Genomic DNA, 15,506 nt, shown 5'->3' with positions numbered 1-15,506 from the left:
CTGCCTTCTGCTGTTTTTGTCTCTGTTGCTGGGGGGGGGGGGGAAACACACACACCAAATGCTGCTTCTAAATCTTCTGCTGCAGGTGCATTAATATAATCTAGCATCACTTTGGAGACAAAGAACCTCTTCTAATGCAAGAGAAGAGCTAGGTACCATGGTGATAAGGATCTGATAAGATACTTAAGCAAACAAAGTTACATCTACAGGAAAAAAGGTAGCAGGTGCAGACCCTTGCACAATGCAGCACTTCCCTATCAGAAGAGTTATTCCAGAGAAGAAAGGAGAAATGATCTAAAACAGAACATCAGGGCACAGACACTTAAGCCATGTAAAGCTAGGTGAACAGCATCAGCAAGAGATAACTGGCATGAACTGGGAAAATTATGTTGCTAGCTGAATGAGCTCAAGATGCATCCAATCGAGTGGCTTGTATCTAGGATGTTTACCAAAGAACGGTCTGGGAGAGCATTTTAGACAGAGTGATTTGTCTGTCTACCAGATTATGATAATTCTTCCAGCCACCTCTCTGTTCTTTCTAACAGTTAATGAAATGTATCATTTTTGTCTCTGAATGGAATTAATAAAAACCATTCCATAGTAAACCCATCAAAACAATGTGAATAGAGTGTTTCTAAAAATGTTATGCAGACAACCTAACCTACTCTATCCCCACATATTACGAAGAAAGCGTACTCATCAAAGAGACACTGGCATCCACATGAACATTCAGAGTAATCAGTGTAAGGATAAACCTCAGCCTTTTCAGTATTAATAACTAAAATTTGCCCGTCTCTTGAATTCCGTATGAGTTATTCAAATGCCATGTTTTGACTATTCTTTGAAACATCTGGATGATCAAAGTTTACATATGCTGTGTCATCAGTAATTTAATTTTTAGCCCATTTTCCTAAGAAAACAGGTCTTGTAAGAAAGCATTGCTGCTCAGTTTATCCCTCTGCCCCTTTTTACAACATAGCTTTCAAGATAGGAAGGAGAAGCTGGAGATATTTATATTTCTATGAATTTCAAGAAAATTACCCAAAAAGTCATGGAACAAAGCCCAGATTTGTGGCTGCAGAGAGGGAAAGGCAGGCTGACCTTTGATGCCTTGCTTTCTGTTTGGCAGCAATGGTTTGGTCAACTGCACATTTGTTGTAAGGGGGGTGCTCCAAATGAGCACTTGTGTTTTTGGGAAGGAGAAAAAGTGGTGGAAGGACAATAGGCTTGATAATGGAAGTGGTAGTGGGTTGTTCAGGGAAAAAGAACTCTAATCAGCAGGAACTGTGATTCACTGCATATGGAAAAAGCTGCTTCTCCTTCCTAAAGTGAAAGAAAGAATGCAAGCAGAGCCAAGAGCAAGTATACAGATGAGAGGGACAGCTGTGAATCACATGAACTGTAAATAATGTGATTATTCTACCTTCTCAGATTGTATAAAATACATTTTAAACTGATTCTTGATGGAATACGAGATAGTTCCTGTGTGAGTATAGAAACTAAGTTTCTGTGATAAAATACTAATTTAATTTCCAAATGTAAACAGAAAATAACTCATTTCTCAATTTAAATTATTCTGAAACTTGACAAAAGTGATTTGATTAATCAAAGTTAATGAAGAAATCATCATCCATATTTAAAAAATGTTTTGTACTTTCATTACCTTTTGCATTTTTGCAGTGTCCAGAGATTTTACAATTCTGCTGAAGTGCTGGAGACCGAGCTCTTCTAGTTGAAAAGTAGCCAGGTAACAAATAACTATCAAAAGACACAGACATTTAAAATGCAGCAGGAAAACCTAATAAGCCTGTTCCCTGTCATCAGCATATGCTGGGATTTAGGCTGTTACCTTAGTTTTGAATAGTCTTCAATACTGTTTATCTAACTGGGCAATATAATGCTTGTCAATGAGAAACTGTAATACGAAGTTATAATGTTAACCCTATGCTCATTATCACAGTATGTTAGAGTTTGGAAGGGATCTCAGAAGATCATCTAGTCCAATCCCCCTGCCGGAGCATATATTATTAGCATATATAAATATATATATGTGTATATATATAAAAATAAATCAGTTATCTTTTTTGTGATTCAGATCCAAGTGAGTACAAATCTACACAGTTCTATGGAATTCTATAGGCTGAGGATCTACCCACTTACACAAAAATGTAAAGCAATTGTAGTTATCTGAAGTCATTCATAGATTTTGATGCCTGAAAATACCTGTTTGCAAAACTGTGAGATCTACCATAGCAGCATTTGGAATCCTGTTAGGCTGGAGGTAAGATCTTGTCATGATTTCACAGTCATTTATTATGCCAACATCTCACCTAAATCAAGCAGCTCTGTAAAGCCCTAATTGCTTGTTCCCTTTCCCTCCTTTCACATCCTGGTGTTTCTTCTCTTGGGCAAGTACAGTCACACAGCCAAGTTAGAACAGATTGTGAATTTAACCTGAAGCACTTCCTTGATCAGTTCACTGGATGGCTGCTAAACACAAGTTCTAGCTCAAGAGGAGATAGGACACAGGGATGAGAACGAGGGCAGCTTGCTTCCTTGGGTAGTAGTACTAGCTTGCAGGTATCTGTATATTCCATATGGGAAGTTCTGAGTTTCTCTGGCAACAAGGCAAGGCGAATAGGAGTCAAATGGATCCTGAACGATGTGGCTGAAGTTTCTGACAGTATTATGTTGTTGGAATAGCTCTTAGTGTAACCAAAACTTGTGGTGCAAGCAAGCTTATTCTTAGACAGTTTAATGTGAACAAGAGACATGAAAGGTTTTGACAGTGAATTTTTCAGTATACTGTGGTTTTAATGCTTTCAGAGAGGATAGCTCTTATTCTTCTGTTCCAAAATCATACTTTATTAGACATACCAAAATGATACATATCAAAAATGTTAAACATAAAATGTCCTAGTATTTATTTTGCAAGTGACCATTTTGCAGAAAGTGTTGTAATCTTTGTTTTAATTCTGAATTAGAACAAACCCCAAGTTTTAAACTGGGATTAAACTGATTCTTGCAACCCCACTGGCAAGTAGGCAGAGGGGAAGAAAGGAAGAAGCACAGTCAGTGCTGGGGTATTTTTGCATATCTGTAAAGCTCATGAGCTCCTCTATGAACGTTCATTTGACCATATTCACTTTGATCAATGAGGCTTCAATTGTACTGCAGCGTTTTAGCTGCCACTAACCAGTAATGATAAAAGCAGTGAATTCTGACCAATGTGCTGCAGCCAGGTCTGTGTATCATTAGGCTTCAATCTTGTCCTTTAGCATAGCAACGTATTTAAGCAGTCTTAGTAGAATATACATTTATCTACTACAAGCTTTATTAAATCCAAATCTGCTAACACATAGCAACAGCCTTTGTAAGCAGCTTTGATCAGTTAAGTGTCAATGCAGCTTGGCAAAGGGAATCACAAGCAGCTTAAAAAAATGTAAGCCAATGACCTTAGACTCTCAACTTGTTGATAAAGGAAAATTTTCCGGGGGCCTACCCTCTGCCTATGATTAATGGAGGCTTTTGAGTGGACCAGTCCTGACAATCCAATTATAGCAACACTCAGCTTAAAGATATAATTTATGTGCCCCAGACACTGAAAAACATGGCTCTGGAGAAATGGAGACAATGAAACATTACCATTTAGAATAAACTCAATATACTATTAATTTAATCCTTGACAGTTTATGTTTCCTTTAATTTGTTATTTGATTTAGCTTTCTATAACATTCCAGATTGTGACAGAAGCAACCAGAATTGGCATAAAAAGTTATCAGCTTTTCAACGATAAAGAAGTTGATGTATTAGATATCACAGTATCACAGTATGTTAGAGATTGGAAGGGACCTCAAAAGATCATCTAGTCCAATCCCCCTGCCGGAGCAGGAACACCTAGATATGGATGTTTTTTCTGTATTTTCAACCACTTTGTATTAAATTGACTGGATTTTTCAAAGTACCCACAAAGCTTCAGAACATTTCTGACTTAAGAGAGCCTAGTGCAATTTGTGATTCCAACTTATTTAGGGACTTAATAAATCTACTTCATTATATCGGTACTGAATGCATAGCACAAAAATATTTCTTAAATTACTTTATAATGTACTTCTCAATGCCTGAAATAACTTTAGGAGTAGTAACCACTTTGATTAGCTAACTCATACTATCAGATATAGTCGTATTGTAACTGATTCTAACCAAGTAACTAATAAAAGGAAAATAATTGACCTCACTCATTAGGACAGACAGAAGTCTACTTAAGTCATTGTGATGGTCAGTAATGAAGAAACCCATGTATGGATGGGGATAGTTGAATCTTCATATTGTGAGACATGCTGTGTTCCTCAGCCGTCAAGGCTTTACTATACAGCTTCTTATCTGAATGGCAGAGGTAGCAGGTTGCATAGAAGAGAATAAAGGGAAATCACTAAAGAACGTTTTTTTTTAAGCGATGGTTAAGCTTCCAAAATACTTCTTCCAGCCTTTGATGTTATTTTCCATTTGCATGTTACCTGGTCTGCAGGCATATTCTGCAGAATTTTTGTAGGTGAAATTCCACTTAAGACCTGTGAGACTCCAGACTGTATAACAATTTAAGGATTTAGGCTTTACATCATAAGACCACTGGAAAAGGCCCTGTACTGCATACTGCCCGGGGCACAATGACAGTGCTTCCAGTGTAATACAGTATTTAGAAATACACTAGTAAAGTAATGGTTTTTAGAGTTTTGTGGTAAACACATTTGGTATTGTAAAACACCGCTTACCTGTATAGAGGTTACGCTCAGCAATCAGGCAGTATCTCCCATCCCGAACAAAAAAGGCATTGACTACTACATCCAATAAGGATTTATATTTTATGCATCCAGCTAGTGTATCCAACACAAATTCTTGTTCTGCCACGTTAAGAGTCTATAGAGATACAGAATTAATAATGATTAATGTATTCTGGAAAGAAAATTGTGTCCAAAAAGTATAACAATTTTGAAGTAATTAGAAAACCTGAATAATGAAGAGCAGTGCCTTTGGTAGGGCTGATGTACTTTAAATACTATCAAATATGGGCAGTCCTAAGAAGTTAATGGCCCTTGTCAAGTAAAATGTAACCTTCTCCAATGTTAAACTTTCAGTTTCTCTGCTGACACATGCATTTAGTTAAAAGGTCTTGATGTGTGAATGTCAACAGTTAATGCAAAGAAAATCTGCAGTCTCTGAGCTATGAGAAATTATTAACTTAGTCAATAGTATGAGAAGGTTCACTTACGAGTTTGCTTTTCCAGTGGGAAACCTGTTCTTTGTCAGTGAAATCTGTGCTCCTTGGGGAGATTAAATTGAAGGGAGAAGCTGGACAGGAATTATGGAAAAGACTCTTAACTGCTACCGTAACCTAATACTGGAGAACACAACTGATATAAACTAAACCTGTGAGTGCCAGGATTCTTGTTAATGCAGGCTGTTTCTGATCGATCACTCATGATCACACAAAACCACAAGAGAACAGAAAAATGGAGGGTCAGATGCTCATGGCACACCATTGGAACCTACCTCATAACCCCTTTAAAAAGCTGGAATGCTCTGAACTTTATAGAGAGTTTCAGTCATGATAAATAATCTCTGGAATATCTGTTACTACATGAGATAAACTTCTAGTATGAACCACCTTTAAAGACTGCAATAAAATCTGAGGCCCAGAACAGTTTTTTATTACATGAATTGAAAAGGGCAGCCACACTAGGACAAAATGACAAACAATAATGAATCTTTGACATAAGGACATTAGTCAAGAAGCCAACAAGAAAAACATGTAGTGCACATTTGATGCATGATCTCTCCCAAAGCTCTTAGATGTGGGAACAACTGAACTGCCATAATATACCAGAAGAGAGGTTCTCCTTGCCTCTCCTGGCTATCTGCTAGCATCCTGATTGCTTTATTTTGCTAATGTGATTCTAGTTTAAAGGTAGTATTAGAGGCTGCTGGAAGGAACTATATGAGCTTTCTGTTATGTGACACTACAAAGGGCTTTGAGACTCAGACAAAACAAGGCAGTACTTTAAAATGACAGTTCTAATTTTCAAATGTAAAAAATGATGCAGAAGCATTCCAAGTGTATTTTTGTGGGTTGTCATTCAGAGCAAGCATAATTATTTTTCACTACTCCTGCTCAAAAGCCAGGCTTCATTCTTTCCAATTTGTGCATCATCACTAGAAAAAAAAAATAGTGTCTTCATATAATTGTCACCATATCCTTTATATATGCACACACATGTAGGCAGGTAAAATTAGACCTACATATATCCTTATAAGTCCTTTGTTGCCACTGGGGTTACACTAATACATCTGACTTTCTCTACAGCAGAACTGTAACAGACAATATTACTAATGATACACATACAGAATCAAGTTCAGTTTGTGGCCCATGATAGTTAAAATGACAGAAAAGTTCTATTTCTGTAACTGAAGTAATCAGATACGACTTTCAATATATTCTGTAGCCCAGCTATGTTGGGTAAGAAGAAACAAGTGTGTAACAAAACTAATCATTACATGGAGAAACAGAAGCTTCATAAAGTCTGCTGAGCAGCACTGAAGACTGAGTGTGAATAAGCATTCAGTCTCTTATGCTGAGAATCACCTACATTCTTAATCAGGACGAGAGAAGAACCAACAGGTTGTAGTTGACATGATAAATGGTAATGCATTTGGAAAATATAGCCCACTTTAGTGAGGTGGCAAAGGAGCACAGAGAAAGGAGTGAAAAGGGAAGTAGGGGAAAACAGTTACTGAAGGGCTTAGATGTAGGATGGACACAAATGGAAGGGCAGAGGAAAGAGGTTGAACGTATCTGAAAATACACAAGAAAATGAATTTGATGGGAAGCATAGAGTCCATCTGAGGCACACAGTCCATTCCAAGTATATCTTTTCTGGATGAAGATTCATGAAAGTCCTTCCATAAAACTGGAAGAGAAAATCCAGGAATCTAACCCCCCATTAAACTTTCAAATATATATCCTGTATTTGGTATCTGAGATACTTGAAAATTCACCACAAAAGGCAAAAGCAAACCTAAATACCTGAACAGCAAAGTGAGAGAGGATGAAGTAGCTCCAGTAGAAGTAGGATTGTGACATTTTGAGTCTAAAACAATGAATCCCCTTGAACAAATGCCATTGTTCATGAATAGATCAATCTGCAGACAACAGTAGCTCTGATAATAAAGAGAAAGCCCATAGTAAAACTGGACAAGACAGCTGGAAACAAGCCCAACAAAAACTCTCACAACTATCTCCACTAGAAAGCTAGAATATATATATTTTTTTTAATTATAATCTTTGAATTCCCCTTCTGAGTCCTTTGATATATTGTACATGTGGAAAGTGTGACAACAGAGATGATCAGAAGTAGACGAACAGGTAACAAGATGACACCAGTGCCCAAATCCTATCTCCTACACAGTAGAGACGTTATAAAAATTCAATTGCATATTTTCATTTACTCTACTCTAGTAGAGTACTTTTAGCATTCTGAGTTTACAAGTCAGAAGTTAGTTGTCAAGACAAACACAGAAATAAGTGCTTACTCCTGCCTGCTCCTTGAGTAAGTACATACCCACTACATGGCTTTGTGCTAAGCAACAAGGTGACGGGAGGTGCAGCCTGGGCACAACTGTGCCCCCAGCATCAGTACTGACTGATAATTCTGTGGACCTCAAGCCAAAGAGTCTAGTCACTAAATATTATCAATTAGGTCTGCTTTCAACTACAAATGGTACTAAGTGTTAAGTTGCTCTAAATATAGAAATTGAGAATAGTTAAGCAGCCTGCTGCTGTGTCATCTAAGGAAGTGATCTCATCAGAACTCATCATAAACTAAACAAGACTGGGCAGGGTGAAACTTGGATAAGAAATCTCGAAGGTGAACCAGTGGTTGGTTAAGACCTTTTGATAATCTAGTGGATCAATAAACAGTGTTTTAAAACATTTAGGATACTCTCTGCATGGGAAGTGAATATGTCCTGAACAAATTTCCTCAAGGATATTTACAATTTATCTGTGTATCTAAAATCATATTGCTTTAGGAAAGTAATACACTGAGTAGGTATAATTTCTAGCACCAGTTCCTAAGTGCATTCTTTCTGTGTGGCCTTATGTTGCATTTTATGTCAGTGGGTCAAATGATCCTGAAACAGGACAGTATGATGACAGATTTATAGCACCTTTTGCATGAGGCTGTCAAAACTAGCATTAATTGTGTTTAATGAGATTCCCCTTGGCTAATATTATTTTGTAAATGCAGGAACATTGAATATGGGCAGATAAGAGATTTGCTCCAGGTGACTCTCTAAGTCATTAGTGTCAACAACGATTAATAAATGCTAATTTGTGAGCCTTTGTTCTGCCCATCAGACCATCTTCTTAACTTTTAAAGTATACTTTACCTCATGTATTTCTCTGAAACAAGTGGCAGTTAGTTGTTTGTAAGTATGTTGTGTGAGTCCTTCGACATGGGGAAGGCCAGACAATTCAGAGGTGAAAGTAACACGTGCAGCAAACATCACCTGTTGCATTAAATACTGAAATTTATCAGAAGACAAAATAGATCTTGAAAAATATGCCTATGCTGTGCTCAGGAAACAACTTTTCTAGCTCTAATATTACAGCTTATTGTTTTGTTGTGTAAAGCATGGTAAGCATAAAGCATAGTAAGTTTATTGTGTATGAGTACTGGATGGTCTTATATTTTTAGTGCTTAGAAGCCTATATATTATTCCGTTGACCAATGACTGCATTGGATATAATCAGTTATATGCGATCACAATGTCATTCCCATACAAGTACCTGAAAGTATTCTCTCTATAGCATTACATTTCAGCTTATTTCTATTTCCAAGATGTAAAAGAATGATCTTGCCTGAAATTATCCTTAATGATCGTGTAAAAAAAAAGTGACTCTTGCCTGAATATGTGCTGATTGGCATTATCTCACCTTTTTTGAAATCCCTAATGTCCTTAGCCCACTTCCATGGACATATTTTCCTTGCTCCCCAACACAGCTGTAACTGGGAACCAGTCAGGTTTCTTCAAGGAGAGAAAAGACTGTGTAAGAAAGCTTAAGCATAGGATGTTGTACACAAACAATTTTTGATGTGTAGCATGAATTAAATGGAGAAGCATCTGCAAAAAGCAGGCTTTGCGACCATGGGTGCGTGGTAATAAAAATGGTTACAACAGGACCTATTTAAGGGTCAGAGATCAGAAAAGAATGTGTAAGGAAAGAAGGAAAAGCTCTTGTGTCTGGAGACAAGGAAAGGAAAATCAGCCATGCCTTGTTTGAGACTTCTCAGGATAAGGATGTAGTTTAAAGTGAAACAAACACTTTAGAAAGAAGATAATATTAATGAAAAGATAAAATAGCTTCCACTTCCCAAGAGAACCGAGTAATAGTATGTACTTAGCTTGTCTACTACTGGGCAGAATGTGTACATTTGCAGTCTGATTAATTTATAGTAATTTAGATATCAGTGCTAGTCCTCTCCAAGGGCCTAATCAAAATGCTGTGGAAATGAAAGAAAATATTGCTATTGACTTCACTGACTTTTGAATCAGTTGCCAGAACTGTGTTCTCCTTCCCTCTGAAGTCAGTGAAAATGTTTCCAGTAATTTCCATAGAGGAAAAAACCCTGGGATCTTAGGGTATGTGTAGGAAAATGTCCTGCTTCTGCTATTCGCAGTCCATGTTGCAGTCACAAACTAATATTTTCATCTTCATGTGATAATGCAGACTATCTTGAAGAGATGCAGTTAATGTTATTTTCCCTTGTACTTACTATGAAATCATGAGTGGGACACTGCAGAAAAATCACTCCATCTTTTCCTTAGAAAGATTCTGATCTGCATTTATGTCAGTAACTAATAATACAAATTAGACATGTATAATTTCATAGGATTTTTTCAACACATGTATCAAAATAATCTTGCATTGGAGTATTTTCAGATTTAAAACTAAATCTCTGACTTTCGACATTTGGGTATTTTATTCACAGTTGAGTGGGCATGTGTGAGGCACACAGCTGAACCAACACAAATGAGAGCTAGAGAGAACTATGCCAAATTACACCATGTTCTTGCAAAATGGAAAACTCATAAATAGGTTCATCTTGCTATCAACATGAGAGGGATAAAGGAGGAAAGCAGTGAATTTGGGGTGGGAGTTCTGATTTTACAGAAGCAAGCTTTTCAGTAGATGGGATGTATAAAGGTCAATGTGATGGGTCTGATCCTGCAACTCTAATTGAAAAAATGATTCCACTGAAAATAAAGTGAGTTATTTGCATAGAGAAAGGCACAAACATTGCTTGGTAAATTCAGTGTTAAAATCTGCCTCATCATAGCAAAAGCTTGGTTCTAACAGTCACAAGGAAGAAAAAATGCCTGGGATGCCTCAGTTAGGTACAAGTTCTATAAATGGTCAGATGAAATGTATCCTGATGTACAGTATATGCTGGATGGAGGATCACTCTGGATACGAATAATTTTTGATTCATTTAATTGAAGAATATTTAATAAAAAGAATGACAGTGCACAAGAATGAGGATATTATCTGTAGGGCATCAGTCTGATGAAAGGAGTCTGAAAATACATTTAGGAAGATAAACAAGGAGAAGCAGTCTGGATATTTAAATGAAGAACAGAAATAGAGATGTAAATTTGAATGGGAATACTAATAATTTAAAGAACTGAGAGACTAAAATAATTATTTTAAGTTAGTATGTTGTTCAGGATAATTAACACTGAATTCTGTTTTAATAGCAACAAGGCCACAACACGGAAGCAAAAGCATTTATTTGCACTTATTATTTGTTTTTAGGAGGCTTCAAGAACATAAGATGATTCTTCATGATTTAAGGTGAAGGTTTGTTGCAAGTGGGAGCAACGTATCATATTACTAATGAGCCTTTGTTCTTATTGAAAATATTTGCACTGAAACCAAGTCAGATATTATGTTAGAAACATAATAATTTACAATACAATAAACATGAAGATTGTAAATAACTGAATTACAAGTCAAAGTGTATTTTCTTCCTGGAAGAAGAACAAGTCTGATCATTCACTGACAGCAACAAATAGAAATTCTTTTCATGATGTAAAATATCGTATTAGAAGGTTATAAAGACTTTAAAGACTTTAAAACATCCAAATAAAATATATAATAAAAAATATATAATATGAATGAAAAGTACAGTGTTGATAACGATTGGGATGTGATTATACTTTTGGGGGATGTAAAACTAATTAAGTAATTAATTAGAAAAGTCTGATAGAAGACAGGATGGTAACTTGTAGAAAAGACAAGTCTGATATACTGAATACCTGAGTAAGTAAATAAATACTAAGAGAGACGTGTCTTGCAGTTATTTAGATTTATGCTCATGGAATCTCACCCTCCTGATTTTTGTCTGGTCAGTAGCACACAACACCAGGTTTGATATTTGTCATGCTGCTAGCACAAGACACACAGGCTTGAATCTTGTCTGTGATTTAAAGCAATAGCATTAATCAGGATGCAAACTGGAGGAAGCTTTTGCATGGGTCTATTAATAATGGCAGGTTGTTCAGTGGGCAAACCTGGAAATTGTGCTACAATATTTCTAGGATCATATGCCTATTATGAAACAGAAAAGAAAGAAATACAGTGAATTTTCCATGATGAATTATAACCACCCATTTGGTACTGAAAGAAAGCTGAATTTTAGATAAACACAGAACATATTTTTCACATTCTTGGATAAATCCACAGCAAAAATATTATGTACTAAGCAAACTGAAGCTATCCCAGAGAAAGATTTCTGCATTACCTTTGGCATCAGCTATCCTTCCTGCCCTCCTCCTTTTGAAAGGGTTTATTATGAAACTTAACATTCATGTTTCTCTAATAGAGTTACTGCTTCTTTTGTCTTTGTACCACCTTTCCTGGGCTGCGAAGAACAATGTTATGAATACTAATTTTTATAAATATTTATTTTGGCAGCAGAAGTAGAGGAATTTACCTGCTCTCTGCCTAGTGAAAAAATATTACTTTGAACCTGGATCAGTTCCTTGATGTAATTCAGCATATGAATGCACAGAGTTATGCAGTACTACAAGACAAAGAGTCTGCTGCAGAAACTAGAGACCTGAGTGGAAACTGTTTAAGAAAGTAAGGACCCAAGAAATGTGGCTCAGCCTCTGATTTTCGTATCACACCTCCATAGTTTTGTATGCTTGTAATCATTTCTATATATGCAAAATCAATGTAAATGACTATCTAACTGGAACAGCAGAATCTTAGACCTTATTGCCAGAAGTGGAAGTGAGCACTGGAGCTACATGGCAGTGAAGAATCAGAGTTCCACCAATGTAGTTTGATAATACATTGCATGCACAGGCAATAGCAATCTAAGTAATATTACTGTCTTCCCTTAATGATTTTCTAAAGCAAATTCAATGCAGTAGCTGTATCAGCCCAAGTCAGGGTGGCACTGAAGACACAGAGACAGGAAGAGGCTACAGTTAGGAAAAGATGGGAACTGCTTCAGCCAGTATAGCTGCATGTTGGCAAATCTTGGTCTGGTTACTTGCAGTATTAGATTAAAATCAGCTGGTGGATTTACTGTCACTTGTGCTCTATGTCCTCAAAGCAAGAATACCTGGATCTGTTGAGCCAGCTTCTGAACTGCATTCATACATAAAAATGGGTGGTGCTGACAGAAACCTGAGATAAACTATAAAACAGCTTAGTCCTTAGTCCAAAGTCGATGAGAAACTTTCCCTATCACTGTCAGATCCATTTGAGACTGTTGTTGCTTTCCCTTCTTTTTATTGCTACTCAAGCAGTTTTTAGACCCCTTTGATCTTTACTTCCTTGTTTTCTGGTGATAACCATAAGAAATTTGTAAGAGAAATCAATGGAAGTTACCACAACATGTTAGGAAACAGATACCTTTATATTTAAAATCACATAGTATGCTATGTGATTTTAAATAATAATAAAATAAAATAAATAAAATAATAATAAAATAAAAATTAAAAATTAAAAAATAATAAAAATAAAAAATAAAATCAGTAAAGTATGTTATGTAAGATGAAGTGAAACTTAATATACCTTCAACAGTTTAGCTGATTCATTCAAGAAATCCTCCATGCTCTGAGTTTCAGGGTTAAATTTGTCAAGCTGTTGGATTATTATTGCAATATGTTTTCCATGGCTGACCATCTTCACCACGGAAAATCCTATAAATATAGTAAATCATTAATTTTTCATGCTTCCTTCAGTTGTAGCATAATGTATGTTGATAGGCTCATAGAGAAGATATACTGCAGTAATGTAGAAGAGAACATTTAGGTCAAGCTTTCAAAATCACGGCTATGTGGAACAGCTAACTGGAGAAATGAGAATACAGTGCAAACATCAATAAAATAGTAGACATAATTACATATTTCTTATTCTGCAAGTGTCTCGAAATGATCTTTAGGATGGTACCTAAAATGGTTTCTGAATCAGGTTATTTGATGAAATATAATTAAAGTTAATAAGAAAAGCATGATTTTTCTCATGTGTGCTATAAAGGTCTTATTCAATACCTTGCTCTTCCAAATGAGAAAGCAAAAGTTTAGTCTTAAATCTTATTACATGTTGTTATTAGCAGCCTGATTTTCCAGAACAACAAAGGAATAGGAATAGAGAGGGATTATAAGGAAGGAAGCAAACAGCGTTGGTCAGCCAGCTGGGCAGCAATTGCAACACATCAGTAGTCTAGGCCACTGTCAAGGTTGTTGAAGGCCCAGCAGTTGGGTACCTTTCCTGCTTGGTGCTTTGTTTGTGAAATGACTGGATTACATCTATATCAAATGATGTCTTACTTGTATGCGTGAGAGTCTGCAGAACTGGCTACCTTGATTTTAATGTTCCTATGACAAGAACTACAATGCATTTGTCCATATACATACACATGTTGTTGTGTATGAAAGACCAGTAACAGTAACGATCAGGGCTGAAACTCATTAATCTGGTTTAGCAATGGGAGAAAAAATGAGCACAGAAGTAATTTTCCATGATGAAAATAAAAATATATTTTTGAAAATCATTCTCCCATTTTATATATCATCGTATTTTGATGTTAGAAAAGAATGCTCGATGAAGATGATTCATTCCCACTGTGGTAAAGAGAATCCGTTTCTTGTTTTAAAAGGGTATCATAACATTTCCAGATACAGTGTTTTTGTACTCTGTCCTTCAGCACTATCATACTCAATAATAACTGTCTTAATAGCAGTTTTAGTTATTAACCTCAAAGCGCTGAAAAAAAGTTTGTCTGATTATGTTTGATACAGACATTTAGTTACCCAGTATGATCAAGACAAAATGTCTAATTAAAATAAAAAGTCCAGCAAAACAGGGCTGGATCATGCCAAGGGACGGAAATAAAAACCAGAAGTGCTACCACATCTCCGTCACAGGAGGAATCACCATCTTTCCACACCTCTGAGAATCGTGATCTGTTTCTCTGTACCTGTCAAAATTCTTACATGCACTAGGGATTTTGGATAAGGGAGAAAGAAATGCCTCTGTACTCGTTCAGGCTGAATCATAATTCAAGCTCCAGCAGCTCTGCCACTGACAAACATTTCTTCTTAAGGCATAGTAGAAATAAGTTTGAGCTCTCATGCTCTGTAAATGCTGATAGTCACCCCTCCCCTCATTAATCATTAAACCCATCCATAAAACTGGAATATGAAAACTAAGTCATATGGTAATGTCTTGAGAACTGTGAACACATGGGGTTCTCAATAAAAAGAACCTCACTTGTGATTGTATTTAAACAAACTGCTGTTATTATAATCAGTGTTTTAAAACATACACATCAGGAATAAAATGCTTTTGTCTTATGACATGCACCCTTATTTCCACACAGACATTTAGGGGAATATTCTAATTTCTATGTATAAAAATTATACTATCATTTATACTATACATTATCATTTGTACTATTAAAAAAGGTAGAAACTTTCTTCTATTATCAGATGTAGGATTTCATTGACAGGAGGTAAGACCTCGACTTAGGCTTATCTTACAATGGGGCTTGGAGATATTGTGCAAGCAATTGCATAGAATGAGCTTGCCCATAATTGCAGGGGTTGGTTTCAATGACCTGATGCTTTCAGATTTTACACCGGCTCCTGTGCTCCTACACTACAAACACTGTGATTGCCTTTCCTCTGATGAAAGCTGGCCTTAAAAAGAACTAAGCCTCCCTGCAAAATTCAGTCAGATCAAGTCGCTACTGCTCAAAATGGAACGGGGATTTCACCAAGCTGTGTGCTAGAAAAAGAGCCACTGAGCACAGGGTACAACTGTCCCAGTGGCTGCCTCCTGCCATTCTGGTTTACTCTGCTGCATGGCTGACTGCCACCTGAGCGTAGCGAGGAGCAGTTCCGGGCACAGGTCCTCCTCCCGTAGGGCA

At 36.5% G+C, this 15,506-nt stretch overlaps 1 protein-coding gene across 2 annotated transcripts in view; it reads right to left on the bottom strand.

Moving 5' to 3' along the window:
• The window catches only part of CFAP99 (cilia and flagella associated protein 99), a 52,619-nt gene extending 37,113 nt beyond the window's left edge, over nt 1-15,506 (bottom strand). The window contains exons 1-4 of one of the 2 annotated variants that reach the window (XM_061359836.1): nt 15,235-15,506; nt 13,148-13,275; nt 4,773-4,917; nt 1,664-1,758 (exon numbers count right to left, since the gene is read on the bottom strand). In XM_061359836.1, the coding sequence (XP_061215820.1) occupies nt 1,664-1,758; nt 4,773-4,917; nt 13,148-13,258 (351 nt within the window). In that variant the 5' untranslated portion in view covers nt 13,259-13,275; nt 15,235-15,506. Of the gene's footprint in view, nt 1-1,663; nt 1,759-4,772; nt 4,918-13,147; nt 13,276-15,234 lie in introns of those variants that run through there. The other variant, XM_061359837.1, reaches the window with a different exon arrangement.

The sequence above is a fragment of the Neopsephotus bourkii genome, unplaced genomic scaffold (genome assembly GCF_033783945.1).
Source record: "Neopsephotus bourkii isolate Nb327-2 ecotype Australia unplaced genomic scaffold, CSIRO-AGI_Nbou_v1 NB_994, whole genome shotgun sequence".
NCBI lineage: Eukaryota > Metazoa > Chordata > Aves > Psittaciformes > Psittacidae > Neopsephotus > Neopsephotus bourkii.
The sequence above is the reverse complement of the archived record's forward strand: the minus strand, read 5'-3'. Positions and strand labels throughout refer to the sequence as shown.